The sequence below is a fragment of the Vombatus ursinus genome, unplaced genomic scaffold (assembly GCF_900497805.2).
Source record: "Vombatus ursinus unplaced genomic scaffold, bare-nosed wombat genome assembly UNPS02014782.1, whole genome shotgun sequence".
Classification (NCBI taxonomy): Eukaryota; Metazoa; Chordata; class Mammalia; order Diprotodontia; family Vombatidae; genus Vombatus; species Vombatus ursinus.
In genome coordinates this window covers 4,022,415-4,042,232 of record NW_020954560.1, presented here as the reverse complement: position 1 = coordinate 4,042,232, position 19,818 = coordinate 4,022,415, and the positions used below count along the sequence as shown (strand labels likewise).

The window sequence follows — 19,818 nt, the reverse complement described above, 5'->3', positions numbered from 1 at the left end:
TTGATTTGGGAAGATTCCTGGGGAGTTATTTGTTCCTAGAAAAATCTTGGGCATTTCCCAACTTTTAAAGGTCGGAGGAGGTTTGGCACGGGGGCACGAGGGTGGGGGTCTGGAAGTTCTCCTCCCCTTTAAGCGGGCAGCACCCAGAGATCCCCAGAGCGCCGCGCTTCCTCCCCGTTACCTGAAGTGGGGAGGGGCTTGGGAAAGTTTGTGTTTGTTGCTGGCAAAGCGCCGGATGGGAGGCGCGGGCGGGCGGGCTGGCAGGCGCTGCGGTTCTTTCGTTTTGCTTTCGGGAAGCGGTCGGGGCTACACACTGTAGCCGCGGCCAGCCCTAGCGCCCGGCTCTCCGCCTGCTCCCAAAGAAAAGGAAGGAAGGAAGGAAGAGGTGAAAGAGAGAGAGAGAGAGAAGGAATACACGGCCGCTCTTGCGCGCGAATTGAAGGGTCTCGGTTGGGGAAGCCCTTCGGCGGGAGCAGGCGCAGGAGTGGAGTCAGCGCGGGGCGGGCGCGCCGCCCCCCTTCCCCCGGGTGCTGGAGCTCTGACTCCGGAGCTGCGGGAGCAAGAGGCAGAGGAGAAGGCGAGGCGAGGCGAGGAGGAGGAGGAGAAAGGGAAGGGGAGTTCCTCCGCGCCGCCAGCCAGCATGGGCCACTCGGGGGAGAGGCCGCTGCTGCTGGCGCTCCTGACCCTCGGTGAGTCCGGGTTGGGGGCCCAGGCCGAATTGGGGGGAGAGGGGCGTGATGCCAGGCGCGGGAGGGCTGCGAGCCGGGGGCCCCGCGAAGGTGGGAGGGGAGCGGAGGGGATGGGCGGACCGAGGGGGTGTCCTTCCCCTCCAGCGTGAGGCCTGGGCCAGCCCAAGGCTCCGGCCCCCCTAGCCCCGACCCCCGCCCTTGCCCGGCTCCCGGGACAGCCTTGGGTTGGGGGTCCTCGAGAAGCCGAGTGGAGCCTGGCTGGGCTTGGGGGCGCCCGCCCACTTAACCGGCATTTTGTCCAGCGCTTGACCGCCCGGATCCGGGGTAGCCCTTTGGTTGGGGGTGGGGAGGGCAGTAATCGCTAGCCGTTCGTGCTGCGCTAACCCTTATGCCCCCAGCCCAGCTTCAGGCTTGGAATCCACCCGATGCCCAGCCAGAAGGCCAAGCCCTCCCGCGCCCAGATCCAGATCCAGGGCTCGGCTGTGGGGGGGAGTGGCGGCTGCCTGCCTGGGCTGCTCCAGCTCTACCTGTTGGCAGGCGGGGGAGCCAGGAGGCTGCTTCTTTCACCTTGAACGCCTCGGCCAGGAGGCTGGCTGCCCGCCCGTCCGCCCTCGAGAGCCCTGATTCCCTGCTCCAAAGCGGAAACGTTCCCTTTTGATCTGCTCGTGCTGCAGACTCAGTAACCACCAGCTTCCCCCTCCAAAATCCCCCAACAACCGTGCACCACGGCACAAAGCCTGGGTTTCCTTTCAGGAAAGAGCCACCCCACAAACTTTCCCCTTTAAAGGTGACCGTTCCGGGTGTGCCGGAGCAGCAGTTTTACGATCGTGGTGCACTTTCTCCTTGCTTTGTTTAAGTGGTGGGCGACTGGATCGCTTGCCTGAGTCTTTCCTTAACTTTTCCTTGTTACTGGAGCAGCTGCTGCCTCTCTAACTGAAGGTCCACAGAAAGAACCCGAGGGCACTGGTTTCGCAACTATTTACCAACAACCAACCCTGCCTTCCCCCACACTCCCCTTCTGCCCTCTATCGTTTCTTCCCGAATCCCTTCCATCTCCACAGTCCAGTCTTCAAACTCCTGTAGTTTCTTTCTCTAATTTGCATATATCACAGGCATGGACACATGGGCATGGGTTACTGCCAAAGTCTGAGCCTGTCAGATGCTTGGGGACTCCTGGACGTAAGTCACCGAGCATTTATTATGGGCTTCCCATGTACAAGGTCACTTTGTTAACAGCTAGGGATACAAACAAAGGCAAAAATCATGGAAAACTAGTCTCCTGCACAGATGATTGGACATCTGGCTTCTCGCCTGAGTTTGGGAAAGAATATTAGAATTGGAATCTCAAAACGTAGGTTCAAATGCTATATTTTCTAACCCTCGGGCAAGTCAGTACCCTTCTCCCTACCTCAGTTGCCTATCTGTAAAATGAAGGGGTTGGACTCTTGAGATCTTTAAGGTCCCTTCCAGCTTTATAAACCTCTGAGGCTAGCCATGTACAGGGCTAACCCAGAGCTATTCAGCCAGCCCACTGATTTCCTCTGTGGATGAGGCCTGGACCAACCTAGCCCCAGATGCATCCTTGCTGTAGGGCTTCTGGGCAGCTTAAAAGCCAGAGACTCCCTGTGGATTCCCCTCCTGATGCTCAGAGCCTGTTTTTAACTCCCATCACCAAAGCCGAGTGTGTGTCTCCCCATTAGCTGCTCCTCCTTTCTCACTAGCACAGGCCTGGTGCCAAAATGAGGTTAAAATGAGAGGGTGAGAGGGGCAGGACAGGGGAGCTAAAGCTCAATTTTCCCCCTTTCACATCTGCTTGAGCCTTCTAACTCCTTCCCTGAGAGAACTCATCCAATCACATGGTTTCAGTTACCACCTATATATAGAATACCCCGGGATTGCCCCTTCTAGCTTTCATCCCCCCCTTCTCTTCCAAACCGTTGTCTCAGTGGACACCTCAATCAACTCTCTTGATTCAGTTGGACATTTATTGCCTACCATGTGCTCATTGTTTCAGATACAGCTTTGTTGAATCCTTGCCCTCAGGAAGCTGGCATTCTCTCGGGGCTAGAAGTTTGGGGTGTATACAATACATAGGAATTGTACATAGGAAACAAAGTAAAAGAAAATAATTTGGAGAAAGATTGCTAACAATTGGGGTGATTGGGAAAGGACTGATGTAGGAGGAAGTACCTGAGGTGTTCTTTGAAGGAAGTTAGGGAGGGCATTCCAGACATGGAGGCCACTTGAACAAAGACACAGTCAGAGGCCAGAGATGGAGTGTTATTTCTAGGGATCACCAAAGGGGATACTTTGGAGTGAAGTATGTGAGGGTGGCAATATGAAATATGAAATAAAACTGGAAAGGTAGGTGGGAGCTAGATTGGGATGGGCTTTAAAAGGTAGAGTCAATGGAGAGCCAGGGAAGGTTTTTGAGTAAGGAAATGACAGTGACCTTAGGTAGCTGTGTGGAGGGTGGATTGAAAGGGGGGCAGACTAGAAGCAGGAAGACTAATGAGCAGACTGTTACTGTGGAGGGCACCACCATCATCCCAGGCCCCTAATCTTATCCAATCAGCTGCCAAACTCTGTCACTTCTAACTTCATAAATGCTCCCTTGTTTCCTCTCATACTCTCATTTCCTGTGTACAGGCCCTTATCACCTCATGCATGGACTATTGCTATTAGCCAACTACTGGTTGGTGTCCCTGGATCATGTCTTTTCCCCACTCCAGTCTGTTGTTCACTCGTTGTTAGAGTGATCTTCCTACAGTGCACATAACCATATCACATATCTAACCATATCACTTCCCCTATTCAGTAAACCAGTCACTTCCAGGACTAACTGTAAAATCCTCTTGTCATTCAAAGCCCTTTGTAACCGGCCCCCTCCTCCTTTTCCAATCCTCTTACACCTTGCTCCACTTCACACACTCTATGATCCAGTAACACTGACCTCATTTCTGTTCCTTAGACAAGATGCTCCATCTGCCAACTCTGTGTTTTCATTTGTTGTTATTCAGTTGGTTTTTCAGTCACGTCCGAGTCTCGTGACCCCATTTGGGGTTTTCTTGGCAAAGATACTGGAGCAGTTTGCCTTTTCCTTCTCCAGCTCATTTTACAGATGAGGAAACTGAGGCAAACAGGGTTAAGTGACTTGCCCGGGGTCACACAGCTAGGAAGTGTCTGAGGCTAGATTTGAACTTGGGTCCTCCTGACTCCAGGGCCAGCACTTTATCCACTTTGCCACCTAACTGCCTGTCTGTTTTCACTGGCTGTCCCCAATGCCAAGAATTCTCTCTTTCCTTACCTGCTACCTTTCCTGGCTTCCTGGAAGTCTATCTGCAAGAAGTCTATCCTTTATGCTAGTGTCTCCTCTCTGGTGGTTATCTCCAGTTTCCACTGGTACGTGTCTTGTATGTACTGAGTTGTTTGCAGTTTGTCTCCCCCATTAGATGGGGAACTTCTTGAGGGAAGGGGCTGTCTTTTACCTTTCTTTGTATCTTCAGGACTTAACACAGTGTCTGGCACATAGCAGGTGGATAATAAATACTTTTTGATTTGACTGACGTGACTTGAAAAGTACAGGCCAGCGGTGGTGAGGACCTGAACTACACTAGGATATATAAGGTAGCAAGTTTATAAATTTGATGTGCATTGGAGTCACTCCTCTCTCTTAGTTCTCCTGCCTATCTGACCTTTCCTTCTTGGTATCCTTTGCTGAATCCACCTTCTCTTCCTATTCACCAAGTATAGGCATCAGTCAAGGCTCTATCCCAGGAGTAGTGAGCAGGCGACTGATGTCAAAGATATTATAGAGGCCAGTCCACAACACTTGGCAAGTGGTTGAATGGGGGGTGAGGGGAAGGAAGCAAAATGGAGCATGAATCCAAGGCCAGAAATCTAGGGGCCTCTAAAGGATGGTGTTGCCTTCAACAGGAGTGCAGAAGTTTGGGGGAGGACTTTGTCTAGGGGACCATTATGAATGGTAGTTTTGGACATGTTGAGTTGGTGATGCTACATCTTCCAAAGTTGGTGATGCAGGGTCAAAGTTCAGCTGGTATATAGATTTGGGAATTGTTTGCATAGATGTGAACCTTAAACCCCTGGAGCTTGATGAGATCTGCCAGAAGAAAATAATAGGAATGAGAAGAAAGCTCAAGACAGAGCCTTTGGGAGACACTCATACCTAAAGGGTCAGAGGAAAATGTTTATTCAGCAAAATATACTGAAAAGGAGCCTTCAGACAAGAAGGAGGAAAGCCAAGAGACAGCAGGGATTTGGATAAACCACTTAAAGTTTATAAATTTGCATCTGTATACTTGGCATTGGGGTCTTGCCTCCACTGGTAAAAACTGCCCAGAATGGAAGGGTGTTGGAGTGTTTAGGGTAGGCCTTTGCAAATAATGTCCTAGACTCTGGTAATTTAGAAACCAGAGGAGGAAGGTCCATGTTTAGTCTCTGTAAGTCAAGGACTAGAGAAGAAGTGGTGGGGGAAACAATTTCTATGACCTTCACAATGCCCAGCAGTGTCCTGAGAATAATTGGACAGTTCTACTTAATCTCTAATTGGCCTTTAGAACACTCTCACCTTTCCCACCTGCCCACCTCTCACAAAGATATCTGAGAACCTGGAAGTCCAATGATGCTATCTCTGTACCTCGGCTCCCCTAACACACACACACACACACACACACACACACACACACACACACACACACTCTTATTCTGTCTCTGTCTCTGTGTCTGTCACACACACACACATACTCACACTCACACACTACCACTGGAGTGCTAGACATGGTATGACAAAGACTTGCATCTGAACCTATAATCAGAGAATGACTTTGTGACTGGGCAAATCATTAAACTTTTCTGAGTTTCAGTTTCCTCATCAGTAAAATGGGAATAATAATAGCACCTACCTGGCAGGGTTGTTACTAGGATCAAAGATAATGTACATTAGGCAGCATTGCATAAATGTGAGTTGCTGTAATTATTGCTGTACTGCTACTTGAATTTAATTTTTTAAAAAACGTTCATCAAGGTTAATGTAATATAAATAGAGCTTTGAACTTAGAGTGAGTTTGAGCATCAACTTCACCATTTACTGGTTGATGTCATATTGACTAAGGCACTCACCCAGATAGCTTCAGAGATTCTGTGATTTCGGCTCTAATTGTTTCTTCATCTGTAAAAAGATGTTGGTGATGACAGTGTTGTCTACCTCTTGGGATTGTTGTGAGAATCAATTGAGGTAATGTATGTAAAAGGATTTGTAAACCTAAGGCTCCATAGGCAAGGTAAGCTATTATTATTGTTTTTCCTCTCTTCCACCTCCCACCCCAATTTTCCAGTACACCATTCTTCAATTCGACTCAATTGAAGCTTCCGACTTCAATTCAACAGATATTTACTGAGCACTTACTGCATTCAGAATAGTTTGGAGAGGTTGCAGAGATGAATAAAATATGGTCTCCGTGATGAAGGAACATCCAGTCTAGTCGAGGGGGATAAAACAGGAGTACATTTTAACACCCATCACCATATAAATTCCATGAGAGGTGGAAATAAAATTCTCTGGTAGCTCAGAGGAAGTAATAATCCTAATGGTTCAATTCATAGCATGCTTTCAGGTTTACATAAGACCTTGCATTCATTCTCTCATTTGAGCCCTAGGAGGCAGGTGCATGAGTCTTATTATTTTATCCAATGCAAAATGGAGGGTTCGAGAAATGAAGTGACTTGCCTATGTCCACACAGTGAGGCTTATTGGTGAGATTTGAACCCAGTTCATAAGCAGAGAGGTTAAGATGTAGAAAGGGCCTTAGAGACCAGCTGATCCAACCTTGTCTTTTTAATGGTGAATAAACTGAGTCCCAAAGAGATAAAATGACTTATCTAAGGTCACACAGATATTAAGGAATAAAACTGGGATTTGAACCTGGATTTCTCTGATTCTAAGTATAGCATTCTGTCTATTAGGCACATTTGGGGAGATCCTTCAATCTTTGTCTTTTTCCTCTGTCTTTCACTTTGAAACCAGTTCACCATATCCCTTAAATCTCCCTCTTTCTTTCCATTTCTAGCAGCCTTTACCCAAATGGAAGTCTGAGCCCACACCAGCATGCATGAAACTACCTTCTGGTTGACTTGCTCCTAACCTCTCTTGTAAATTCTTTTCGTCATCCCAACAGGTAGCATGTTCCCAAAGCATCATTTTGACAGTGTCTTTGCTTTGTGGCTGTCAAGCTCTCACATCCTATCTAAATGCCTAATGTGTTGCTTTGGAGCCAACATCAACTTTCCCTTCTTTCTATTCACAGAGTCACCCCGTCTCACCAAGTCCAACCACTCTCATCTTCCTCTTCACCCAGGTTTAGGCTTTTCCCCCCTTAGGTCAGACAAGCCTACTTGCTATCCCTTGTATGTGTATTATTCTAACCTACAGGTCCCCCAAATCACTTAATCTCTCTGTGCCTCAGTTTCTTCATCTATAAAATGGGGGAAGAGATTAAACTCAAAGACCTCTAAGGTTATTGCCAGCTCTAAATCTGTGATTCTATGATCCATTTCTTTTCTTCCCCCAGTAATCCATGTTTTTCTTTCAAAACTCATTCCCACATTCTAACTCTGCCAGGATAGATTGACTTGAGTTCAAAAAAACATAGAATTAGAGCTGGAAGGATACTTAAAGTTCATCCAGTCTAGCGCCTTCAGGTTGCAGATGAGAAACTGAAGCCCAGAGAGGCTGAGATCAAGGTCATACAGATAGTAAATGGAAGAGCTGGGATTCAAACTCAGGTCCTATTGATTCCAAATTCATCACTTTTCCCCACCGTACCACAGCGTCTTCTTCCCCCATGCTCAAGTATATATCTCCATGTGGCATGTTTGCCCATGTTTGTGGCATTATGTTTATTTCTGTCATCTCCCTTGATGTTCTAGGCTTTTTGTGAACAAAGATCCTCCTTCTTTATCCTTCCTACATAGCACTTAGAACAGGGATCTGTGTATGCTGGGCAATGACAGCAGCCATTACCTCTGTACTGCACTTTTCTATTAGAGCTTGGGTGTGGGATGGAGATGCTGGTCGGAAAGTGATCAGGACACTTAACCCCAGTTGCCTTAAAAAAAAAGAAAGAAGGAAAGAGAAAGTGATCACAAGTCTGATATTGAGTAGGGTAAGAATGGAAAGGACTGGGTTCAATGCCTGGCACACAGTAAGTGCTTAATAAATGCTCGTTAACTGATGGGACCAGAGTAGATCCAGGAGTCTATGCTCTGAGTACTGCCACAGAGACAACATGGCATGAGTGGGTTCACAAACACCTGCTTTGAGGAACATGGGGCCTTGAGTGTTAACAAAAATGTAACTTCCAAAAAAACAGTAGTGGGGATGAAGGGGAAACTGGCTTGAGAGCCAGTGGTGAATCCATTCAGCTTATCAGTGTTTGAAGTGCTGTGGCCTTCAGAGGTTCCCTGCTACTAATTTTAGCCTCATTATCAGAACTCCTGTATCTGCCAAACTGATTAATGCCTCGTCTAACTATAATTATTCTTATTAGAGCCTGCTGAATAGGAATTCTGGATGTCAGTGATCATTCTTTTTAGAAGGCAGCTGAATGGTCCACATTCATTTGGCCATAAAAAAAAAAAGAACATCTAAGCTGATTATTTATCATAGATTTCCTGTACTTTTTATATAGTGTTTTTTGTGTGGTGTCATTAAGGGCTATGTGAGTGTCTCACATTTAGTCCTTTAAAAGGGACTTTGGTTCAAGGTAGAGAGATAGAATGGGTGTGGGGGGAGGAACTGCCTGAGCAACACATGTATATAAAATTTAATTGTACTTGTTTCCTGAAGATAAGGTGGAATCTTAACAGTTCAATACAACAAAGATTTATTAAATGCCGCTATAAGCAAGGCAATGGGGATAAAAATGTATAATGAAAAATAGTATCTGCCCTCCAGGAACTTACATTCCACTGGGGATGGTGGTGACAACACGTATACATATACTTATATACATGATAATTCGAGGTGGCTTCAGAGAATACTCACAATTCTTCAGCTTCTTGGTTGGTTGAAATACGCTAAAATTCTTTCAAATTTATCTTAGAGTAGATGGTATACCCTAGTTGGCCAATGGACTTGTGATAGTACTTGGAATTTTCCTTTTTCTTTGTGATGGTGATCTTTTAGAGAGACTTTCAGACTAGAAGTATGTCAAGAGATAATGACTTTATTTATGCATGTGTCTTCATAGAGTGTTGGTTTTTCAACAGTTTTCCCAAAGTGCCCCTCAGTAGGTCAAGTGGTTACCAAGTGGCATGCTTCAAGTTTAAGGACCTTGTTTGGGGACTTTAATCAGATCTACCCTATAAATTTGAAAGCAGCTGCAGAGCGGGAGCACTTACTTCAGTTATGCTTGACATAGGTACACAATTTTCTTTAGATGGCATACCATGTCCAGCCAGCCTCGGCCATCTTGACATCCGTCCTGACTGATGTGGATGACCTTTTCTTCATTCCTGCTCCCCACCCTCCTCCCTGAGCCTTTCCAGGTCTGGAAGCATAACAAAATCAGTACTGTCATTTCTACGGGAAAGGGTGTGTCAGTCTGCTCCCCTAAAGCTCCACAGACCATTCCTGGGACTTTTTAAATCCAACACTCTCCCTGGTCACCACTCCCCTCTAAATGCTGCTTCCCCAAAGGATCAAAGTATCTCGCTTTTATATTTGGCGCCCTAGTGCTTAGCACATAGTAAGCGTTTAATAAATATGTTTTTATTCATTTGTTTAAAGGTAGATAGCCAATTAACTGTGCGAGGATGGATTCTCATTGGGACTGTTTTTATTATTAAAGTCCTACTGAAATGCTACTTGCTCCTTGAAGCCCTTCTCTGACCCCTTCTTTGTGTCTCCCAGAGTATTTCACCAACCTTCTAATGCATTTATCATGTAATATCACGTATTATAGTTATGCGTGTTTGTGTCTTCTCTCTTTACCAGACTGTGAGCACCATAAAAGCTGAGAATGGGTCTTTTTGAAACTTTGAATCTGGTCATAGATGGCCAGTCAGTTATGCTAAGATGGACTGGCATTTGGTGGGTAATATAGTGGGGGGAATCAAATAGGAATACACTTGAATGCCAGTCAGAATATAAACTGCCAAAAAAAGATATGGGAAACAAAGTCTTCTGGCTTAGGGGAGTTAGCTCACACTTGCATAATACTTTAATAATTATAAAAATTCCCAGTGCTCTGCCCCCTATAGGTCAAGAAGAAATGTCTATTGAATCCCTGAATGCCTTTAGACCTCTTTCTAGCCCTGGGAGGCAAGAGGGTAGGGCACCTAAGCCTTTCACTTTATGAACTCCCACTTCTCCTTAGAATCATAGATTTAGGACTAGAAGAAACCTAGAAACCCTAGAAGTCAACCCCTTAATTTTACAGATGAGGAAACTGAGGCCCAGAGAAGTTTAATGACTTTTCTAAAATATTGAGAGAAGCAGGATTAGAATGTAGGTCTTCTATCTTCAAAGCCATTGTTCTTACCACTGTACCATGCTGCCTGGTTTATGGTGATTCCTGGCTAGGAAACTATTTTATTGAGCAGCGACTATCCCACAGGTCTAGAAACATTGGCATATTCTTAGGAGATAGCAAATGGTAGGTTGGAGGACTTTTTTCTGGCTATGGTAGGACTTTTTATATATGTGTGTATGTGTGTGTGTGTATGCACATACACACACGTATGTATATATACACATATGTATACACACATGTATGTATACACGTGTATATATACACATATATGTACACACATATGTATATATAGGTACAGTACGGCTTAGGCTAGTGTCATTGGGGGAGACTTTTCCCCCTGATCTTTGTAGGACCACCATTTTTTCCACCTGGAAAGGATCTTAACTTGTCTTAGAAGCCTTAGAGGCTAACTGTCTGGTGTGCTAGGAGGCATTTTGTTTCCAAGCAAATACCTCATAATCATCATACCTCCTGAACCAGCAAATTAGACTCTGTCTGCTGAAGAGTACTGCTGACACTTCTGTTACCAAGGCCTCTTTTGAGTGGTCACTCTGATCCACTGCTGATATCCCTTTCATTGATTCCTACTTGAGGCAGATTTGTTGAAAGGAAGTTGGTTGAACAGATGCCAGCCCTCAATGTTTTTGGAGTTGGATTATGGTTTATCCAATTTTTGTACCCATTCTTTCTTTGGCCACTTCTGTGCCTGTTTGGTTGTCCATCTCAGGATTATCAGGAGAGAGCATAATTTTCTAATAGTTCAGTTAAAGGTTTAGAGTGTCAAGGTGAAACTGACCAACTCTATGAGTTCAGGGGTACACTCTATATATTATATTTAACCATTATATATGTATATCTATTTCTATCACTGTGTCTTTATATATCCCTTTTTCCCTTGTTGACATGGGTAGTTGCTGAAGAAGTAGCTGGCCTTGGAGTTGTAAAGAAAATGCTTGTTGACTGAGCTGGGTTCAAATACTGCCTCTGATACATATTAGCTGTGTGATCATGTACTAGTCACTTAGCCTTTTAATGCCCCAGACAACTAAGTCTGGGGCTGCTAGGAGGTGGGATGAATAGAACACCAGGCCTGGAGTCAGAAAAGCCCGAGTTAAATCTAGCCTCAGACACTAGCTGTGTGACCCTGGGCAAGTCACTTGTTTGCCTAATATCCTCATCTATAAAATGAGCTGGAGAAAGAAATGGCAAACTGCTCCAGTATCTTTGCCAAGAAAACCTCAAATGGGGTCATGCAGAGTCAGGCAGAACTGAAAAGACTGAACAACAACTCTGTGACCCTGAGTAAATCTCTGAACCTCTCCCTGAACTGCACTTGCCTCTTCTTAAAAAGGAGGAGATTGAGTTAAGTGACCCCCGGGAGGTGGAACTTTTTGTGGCTGTGCTAACACCTGCTGTTTACAACACGGACAACTTTTTGCATTTTGGATCTCTCTGGCAATTGTCCCAGCCGAGGGCCCTCCTACTTGCTTTTTTTTTTTTTTTAAGCTTCCATGAGCAGTTGTTCTGTTACTATAACCTCATTACATCCATTTCCTTTTCTGGGAAATGGTAGAGTATCTCTTGGGAGAAACTTGATGTTTTCTCAGCCTTACCAAGGTAGCCCTACAGAAGGGGAGGTAAAGTCAGGGCTGTGTAAGAAAGTAGCTAAAATAATCATGAAGAATCTTCCTTCTCTGTCTACTTTTGTCTGGCTCTAGGAGGAGGGGTGGGAGTCGTTGAGAGGAAGACTCAGGCTCAACGTAGAGGAAAGCTTCTTAATTAAAATTGTCCCAAAGTGGAATGCGTTGTCTCAGGAAGGTTTACAAAGCACTTTACAGATATCTTATTTTCTCCTCACAACTACCCTGAGAGGAAGGTTCTATCATTACCTCCATTTGATAGATGAGAAAACTGGGGCAGTGGAGGTTAATGACTTGCCCAGGGTCACACAGGTATTTGAGGTAGTATTTGAACTCAGGTCTTTCTAACTCTAGATCCCACATTCTATCCATTGAGCCACCAAGTTGCCTCCTAAGAAAAGACCTGGTCTTGTCTTCACTGAGCAAATAGTCTGGTAAGGAAACAAGACTAACTAATACACAGCAACACATAGTAAGACATTTAAGAGGTACAAAACAAAGTGTGAGGTCTGTGGGGTAAGGCCATTAGCAACTGGGAGTATTAGAGAGAAAGAAAATCTCCCCCTCCCTTTCAAAAATGCTCCTGTTACCAAATCCCAAAGCCCATATCCCATATCCCTTTGCCCTGTGTCCCCCATAAAATGAAAGCTCATTGAGGGCAAGCATTTGTGGTTGTTTATGGTCAGTGCCTGGCACATACAATAATAAACACTTAATAAATGTTTGCTCATTGATTTCAGATGCAGGCCAGAAAGTGACTGACTCCACTGTCTTTATTCTGGAAGATGTCAGGCACAAAGGAAACCGAAGTTTAAAAAAAAAAAAAGACTCAGCCTTCCTTTGCTGTGTCAGAGCATGAGCACTGTACTCTGAGAGATGGGAGGGTCCAGACTGAGCCCTTCATTAATGAGATGTGTGTTTGGAAGAGCAAATCAGTACAAGTAGATCTGTATCCATGAAGGGAGGGTGTCAGTGTTGGGTGGAAACACTACCTGGAAAAACACACATGTATACAGTATCCCCATCATGCCCCAAAGCTGTTGGTAGGACCCTTAACAAAGATAATCTCTAATTCTGTGCTTTGTAAGTGACCTAAATGTATAATCATGTATATCTAGGCCTCCTTGAGTATTTAATAAGGCTAGCCTCACAGCAGCCTTGTGGCAACCTGCAGTTACTGCTATGGCTGCCGCTTCTGGTGCTAACAATAGTGCCTCACCTTACCTCACTTGCTCTGTGTCATCCTGATACCTTGGAGGCATGCAAAGAGCCGAGCAGGGAGGATGGGTGGTGATTTGTGCAGTTACTGCATCCTGAATGTGCTAGAAGAGAACATTGGTTGATTTGGTACCTGGCCAGTACGCTGGTTTAGCTTATGTTGCACAAGGAAAAAAAAAATCTCTCTTGGCACAGGTGTGCATTTTCCATTTTCTGAGTGCTGGCATGTTTAAAGGTTTACTTATTTATTAGCAGATGATGCAGTCCATCATTTTGAATTGAGGAATCTATAATGAGAGCTTAAAGTCAAAAGCACAGTGCCTAGTACTGTGCCTTGCACATAGTAGGCGCACAGCAAATATTTGCTGAGTTAAGTACTCACGCAGCTATAGTACTCAGATGGGAGCGAATCTTTTTATTCCTATTACTGTGCTCAAGGCAAAAACATACTCTTAATCTTTTCCCCTCCTCTTCAGCCGCCTGGTTTTCATTATTATCAGTCCTTGGGGAAAATTCTCAAGGTAGAGGACACCACATTAGGCCCTCTGGGAAATTATAAAGGAAGTGGGGAAGGAGTCCATCCCAGAAACATAGCAGTGTATAGACTCATAGTCATGAGTGCTACAGGGTGGGGCCTCTGAAACTAGAACAATGGGAGCCAGCTGGAATTATTCTAGAAAGCTTTTGTGGCCCAAGTGTGTTTTGAGCAATGTTTTAAGGAACCAAAAAGAAAAAAACAAACAAAAAACCAAACCCACACATGTGGTCTGTCATAGAGAAGAGAAGGCTATCTCAGTAGACAATCATGGCTAGCCCAGGCCCACAGAAGTAGGAATAGTTGAACTGTGTCTGGACTGTGTGCTTTTTGGTGATTAGCTGAGGTAAGCTGGGAAAGCCAGAGAAGTCCAAGAGAAAGAAAAATTAATTATAAGGCTCAGGTCTCATGGGGCATGAATATTAATTAATATCTGAGGATGGGTGATTGGATCAAGAGGAAAAAAATGTGAGAGAGCCATTGGAATCCATTCAAAAGGATGTTGGTGCTTTGCCGAGCATCCTGAGCCCATATAGATGTCCTGCAAAGGCCCGTGGAGGGAAGTACAGGATGTTATACTGGGATATTAGTGGAACGAGAAAGCTGCTAATCCTATTTTTATTTGTCTTTTATTGGAGAATAGCTCATGAAACAATTGCTGATGTTCCCCCGTCAGGTAGTTTAGAGGAACATTCCTTCAAAGGGCTAGCAACTGATAATCTAGATAGATAGGATTTAGAGGAAGGATGGGGATTTTTGGTTGGTTTCCAATGGAAACAAGGTTTATATAATTTTGTTGCCTGTTCATCTCTGAGTCCCACCTTAATAACTCTTTGTCCCACAAGCTAATTTCAACCAAAAGAGAAGTTTGGGTCCAAAGCTTAGTAATGTGCTTTATGACTTAGTAATGTCCTGATCATGACTGAAGGAACCAAGGTTCCCAATGATTTCTCCCACCATTTCCTCCAATATGTTTTGTAACATGGACCCCCGTAGACTGTGCAGTTTACCAAACTAGCTGCCTGTGGATGGAGACAGCCCCTTTGTGCCCTACAATAGCTCATTGGCTAGCACTGGGGTAAGTTTAGCCACCAAGACTAAAAGCAGATGTGAGACTTATATGTTGTTTTCAGAGCTTAAGCCTCAGATAACACCAAAATCAAGCAAGCTCAGGAATTGATAAGAAAAAAACTAATTGAAAAAGTTCAGCACTTAAAATAGGATTGTTATAGACCATTGGACACACAGACTGATAACATCCACTTATTACTAACCCAATCCGATCTGCTGGACCTGAGGGGTTCTTAACCAAGGGTCTGGGAACTTCTTTTTTTTTTTAAATAGTAATTACATTTAAAAATAATTGTTTTTTTTTGTAATCTTATGCATTCTATCCCATGCCTTTCAAATCATTATTTTGATAAGGTGTCCATAAGCTTCCCCAGACTGCCAAAGAGGGCCATGATACAAAGAAAGATTAAGAAACTCTGTGAGAACCTTACCTTAAGATGTACTCTATATGTGTCTTGGATATAGTTATTTACCTGTTGTCTGTCCCAAAAGGATGTAAGAACTTTGAAGTCAGGGATTATTTCTGCTTTTCTTCATATCCCTAGTGCTTAGCAGTGCCTGGCACGTAGCAAATGCTTAATAAATGCTGTTGACTTTCTGAATGGGTGGTTTTGAAGACCGTAGTTCTGATTGCCTCTCAGATCAAATACAGACTTCAGTTGGATGCCTCGAATATTCCCTCTGACTAGCAGGCTAGCCCTCTTTCCTTCCATATCAGTCTTTCCAGGCACAGCTCAAAATTCCTCTCCATGAAGTCTTCTCCAATTCCTACCCCATATCCTTAGTAGTTGCAGATAATACTCCACGTATGGTGTTTGTATTTGCTCATATATTGTGTTGGCAGCATTCCCGAGTTGTTTTTATTTTGTTACGGGAAGCAGCAGGATAAGGATATAATGTGAGGAACAGTGTGTTTGGAGTTGGGATTATAGATGGAGAGCCAGAGTGGACTTTAAAGGTGTTCTAGTCCAATCCTCATTATTTTATGGAGGAAGAAACTGAGTCCCAGGTGAGTTGAATGACTTGTCCAAGGTCACACAGGAGTGTGGTGATCCACGGTTTATATCTGGCTCATAGGATCAGATTCAGAGTTGGAAGGGATGTTAGAGACCGTTGGGTTCAACCCCCTCTCCATTTTACACATTGCAAAACTTAGATAAATGAGTTTAAGGAACTTATCCAAGGTGATGCAACTGGAAAGTGTCAAGGCAGGATTTGAATTTGGGTCTTCTTGATGCTGAGTCCAGTTACCCCCCACCCATCGTGCTACCTCACCACTCTCTAGGTCATTCTCTAAGTGCAACCCTCTTTCCATCACCATGCAGTCTCTCTGGGTCCATATCTCAGTTTTGCAAGTCATTTCCCCTCCCTGGGCCTCAGTTTACTTATCTGGAAAATGAGGGATTTGGATTGGATTAAATCAATAATTCCTCCAAGCGTTAACATTCCATGTATATTATGCCTCCACAAGCAGATCATATATAAGCTATCCAAGATGAGAGATGTTATCTTTGTGTCTAGCATATGATAAGAAAGCTACTTGTGATAACTAGCTAGTTTGTTTATAAGGAGGAGGTTGGGAGAGTATGGCAGTGTGGTGCAGTGGGATGCGAGCAAGATTGGGAGCCAAGGGATCTGGGTTTGAATTCTTGCCCTGCTATTTTCCTCCTGTGTAACCTCGAGCAAATACCTTAACCTCTCTGGGACTCATTTTCTTATCTGTAAAATGAGATGCTTGGATTAGACCATCTCTCACATCCCTTCCAGCCCTCCATTTTTGATCTTAAGAAAAGGATGGGGTTAGAGCATAGAAAAAGAAGGGCTAAGAAAATTTGCCGTTTATATGGATTTTCTAATTTTGTCTCTTGGCATCCCATATGGAAGGAAAGTGTGACTTATCTTTCCACCTTCTTTTCTTGCCCAGGAGTTATGGAGACCCCAAGGCATCTTCTTATTGTTTCCCTCTCTCAGATCCAGCTTTTTCTTTTAATTTCCTCTCTTCACTGCCTCCTAAATTCTCCTTGGTTCTTCTTCGTTTCTTGGTTGTTCACCAGGCTTCCTAGTTCCCGCGCTTTTCTCTTTGGGGACATAGAGCATCCACTTGTTCCTCAGTGTCCTTAGAGAGGTCCTTACCCTTGCCCACGGGAATTTGTATGGACAATCGGTGCCAATGCCAGGCTTTCAGAGGGCCCTTTGTGCTACATGAGTCTCAGTAATTCTCTCAACAACAAGGAGCACTGTTGAATGCGTACTGTGTGCCAGGTGTTAGGCTATGCCCCAGGGATAGGTTGACCTTCTCCTTGCTTTCAAGGAGTTTACAGTCCAGCTAGGGAAGAGATATCATACTGCCACCTCCCTTGTTTTGTTTTGTTTTCTGTTTGTTTTGGTTTTAAATGAACGTGTCCTGAAATATTACATGAGGGATAGAAACAGTAGATGCTCCAAGAATACAGAGGAGGGGAGGGAAATTCCTGTGGGCTGGAGGAGAAAGAAGGGTGCCAATGAAGGATATATGATGATTCTCATCTCCCCAGCTCTTCTCTTCTTTCTTCACCTGATTATATCTGCCTAAGTATTTTAAAAGGTAGTAGTGCCATGTCTAGAATAGAAACCATTCAGCGGCAGCCAAGGCTTGCAAGTAGTTGGCTTTCTATAGCTTTAAAGAAGAAGCGTTAATGAACTTGCAGCTGCTATTCTGGGGGTGTGGGATAATGAGATTGTGTCACTTCGCAGAAGTGTTGAGAACCATCCTACCAGAATGATGTTGTGGGTCTCAGCTGAGCTAACTAGCCAGAGTTCATTTTGGATAATGCTTTTGGCAAGGAGCTTTTTTTGAACATTTCATTGGGAATTGGGGGCAGGGAGGTGTTTTCCTGGAGTAAACAAGGTTGAATAGTCTTCAGCTGGTTTCGATAGTAAGATCTTGGATGGACCTACCTTTCCCATTGTCGCTCACCTTCCCTGGAATCATCTGATTTCTTCATTGAGTTGGTGCTAGGCTTTTTTCATTGAAAGATTCCCTGTTTCATTAACAGTAACTGGCACTGTGCTGTGCCCACAATGGCACCTTGCTGAATGAATATGTGTTGAAAGATGGCAATGCAGGAGTCAGTAGCATTCAAGTTGGGGCTCTTAATTGGTAAATAAAACCCAAGCTCTTTTGTTTGCAGTTCATTTACATGCAACCTTGAGTAACAGGGTGGCAGCCAGACATTCTCTTCTGTGCTGCTTGGGTGGGGCCACAGCTGTGAACAGCAGAAAGCAAAATCCTTAGCCCTGGATGTCACCTCCAGAGCTAAGCCATGCCTGTTGGTGCCATGTTTAAGCTCAATGTAACAGATCAGGTCAATAACTGACATTTATATAACACTCTAAGGTTTGCATTTGATCCGTATAATAACCCTGTGAGGTAGGTTCTATTATTATCCCCATTTTGCAGATGAGTACACTGAGGCTTAAGGGGAGGGAGGTCAGGAAAATGACTTGCCTGTGATAACTCAGCTAAAAAGTATCAAGGCAAGACTTGAGCCTGCCTTCCTGACTCATCATTGTAGCCCTCCAGAGAGAAGAAAAGGGACATAGCAGAATAGGAAAATAGAGAAGAAAAAAACTAGGCGTGAGTAGTGAGAGTGGTAGGTTCTACTGATCATCAATAGGGAAAGCGCATTGGTGGAAGCTTATGATTTATAGAATTAGAAAACTATTTCCTATCCTATCTAGGTTATTTCTAGAATCCAGAGGGGGAAGAAATAGCAGCTATGTTCTGTGGACCCTGCTTGGAGTTGTCAGAGTTAGCTCAGGCCATCTGTGAAGTGTCCTTTGTGGATCTGTCTTTTCTCCAGTCCTTTTGACTTCTGGTATGTGACCAGAGAATTGCTTTTTAAGAACTAGATGGTAGCTATTATGCTAGCTATTCCATCTGTTAATAAATATTTATTTAGTACCCACATTGTTGGCCTAAAAGACTGTTTTATGGAGAACTCACACAAGGCAGGCGCTCATATGGACGTCAGAAGAAGTAAGACAAAGACACTCTCAAGGTCTCGCTGAACAACTTTGGAATCAATTGTGAGGCATGGGAGATGCTGGCACAGGACTGTCCAGCATTCATGCCTGCGTCAAAGAAGGTGCTATGCTCTGTGAGCAAAGTGGAATGGCAGCAGCTCAAAAGAAATGTGAAAGGTACAAATCTAGTGACATCTCCATCTCAAATGTTTATATGGACTCTATGTGCCCGACCTGTGGTAGAGCCTTCTGAGCCCCTATTGGTCTAATCAGCTACAGCTGGACACACTGTACATTAACCCTGACATAGTGGTCATTTTGGTTCTCTTTGATTATGAAGGACAACGATGGAGTACTCACAATTTGATAAGTATTATGTTAGATGTTTTGGGGGTATATGTTAGGCATGATCCTTGACTCCATACACTTTGAAGTCTTAAATATGGAAGGGACCTCAAAAGGTCATTTGATCTAGCCCTCATTACCAAGCAAGACTGCACATAGGCATATGGCTGGTTATTTTTTTCTTAACATTTTACACAAACTTTTTTGCTTGGATGCCATCTTCGCCCACATTTCCCCCCGACTTCTCTGTGTGATGGATAGAGATATTGCCAGGATTCTTAGGTGAAACAATATCAGTTTATGAATCGTAATCCCATTGGTCACAGAAGAGATTAAAATATGATGGTCATCAGGAATTTCAGCTCTTCCATTAATTCCCTGTTGACTTTGCCAGACGTTTTATTATCCGCTCATCTGTAAAATGGATGTGTTGGCTATTATGATGGTTTTATTAATAATCCAACTTAGATAAAAGTGACCAAATATAATGACTGGAGATAATACTACAGATAGATACTATATAGGTGGTAAGAAAGTTTAAGCTCCTCCATGTTCCTACCAGTCACCCTTCCTCATTACTTCATGCCCAAACCCAAGAAAGGGAGTGCCTCCTGTAACCTGACCTCCTGGGAGAATAATAAACTTTGTCATTATCTCAGGGCCGCACCTTGGACCTTGTCAACACTCAGAACTGTTCTTCTGAAAAAGATCTCAAACCCTCATATTCCCTTCTCTGGCCACAATTTTTCTTACCTTTCCTACCT

At 44.2% G+C, this 19,818-nt stretch overlaps 1 protein-coding gene across 1 annotated transcript in view; it reads left to right on the top strand.

Moving 5' to 3' along the window:
• The first annotated feature begins 286 nt into the window (after positions 1-286).
• Positions 287-19,818, top strand: part of PTGFRN (prostaglandin F2 receptor inhibitor) — an 81,013-nt gene continuing 61,481 nt past the window's right edge. Inside the window, exon 1 of the mRNA XM_027866736.1 lies at positions 287-689. Coding sequence (XP_027722537.1) covers positions 641-689 — 49 coding nt within the window. The 5' untranslated portion in view covers positions 287-640. The remainder of the gene's footprint in view (positions 690-19,818) is intronic.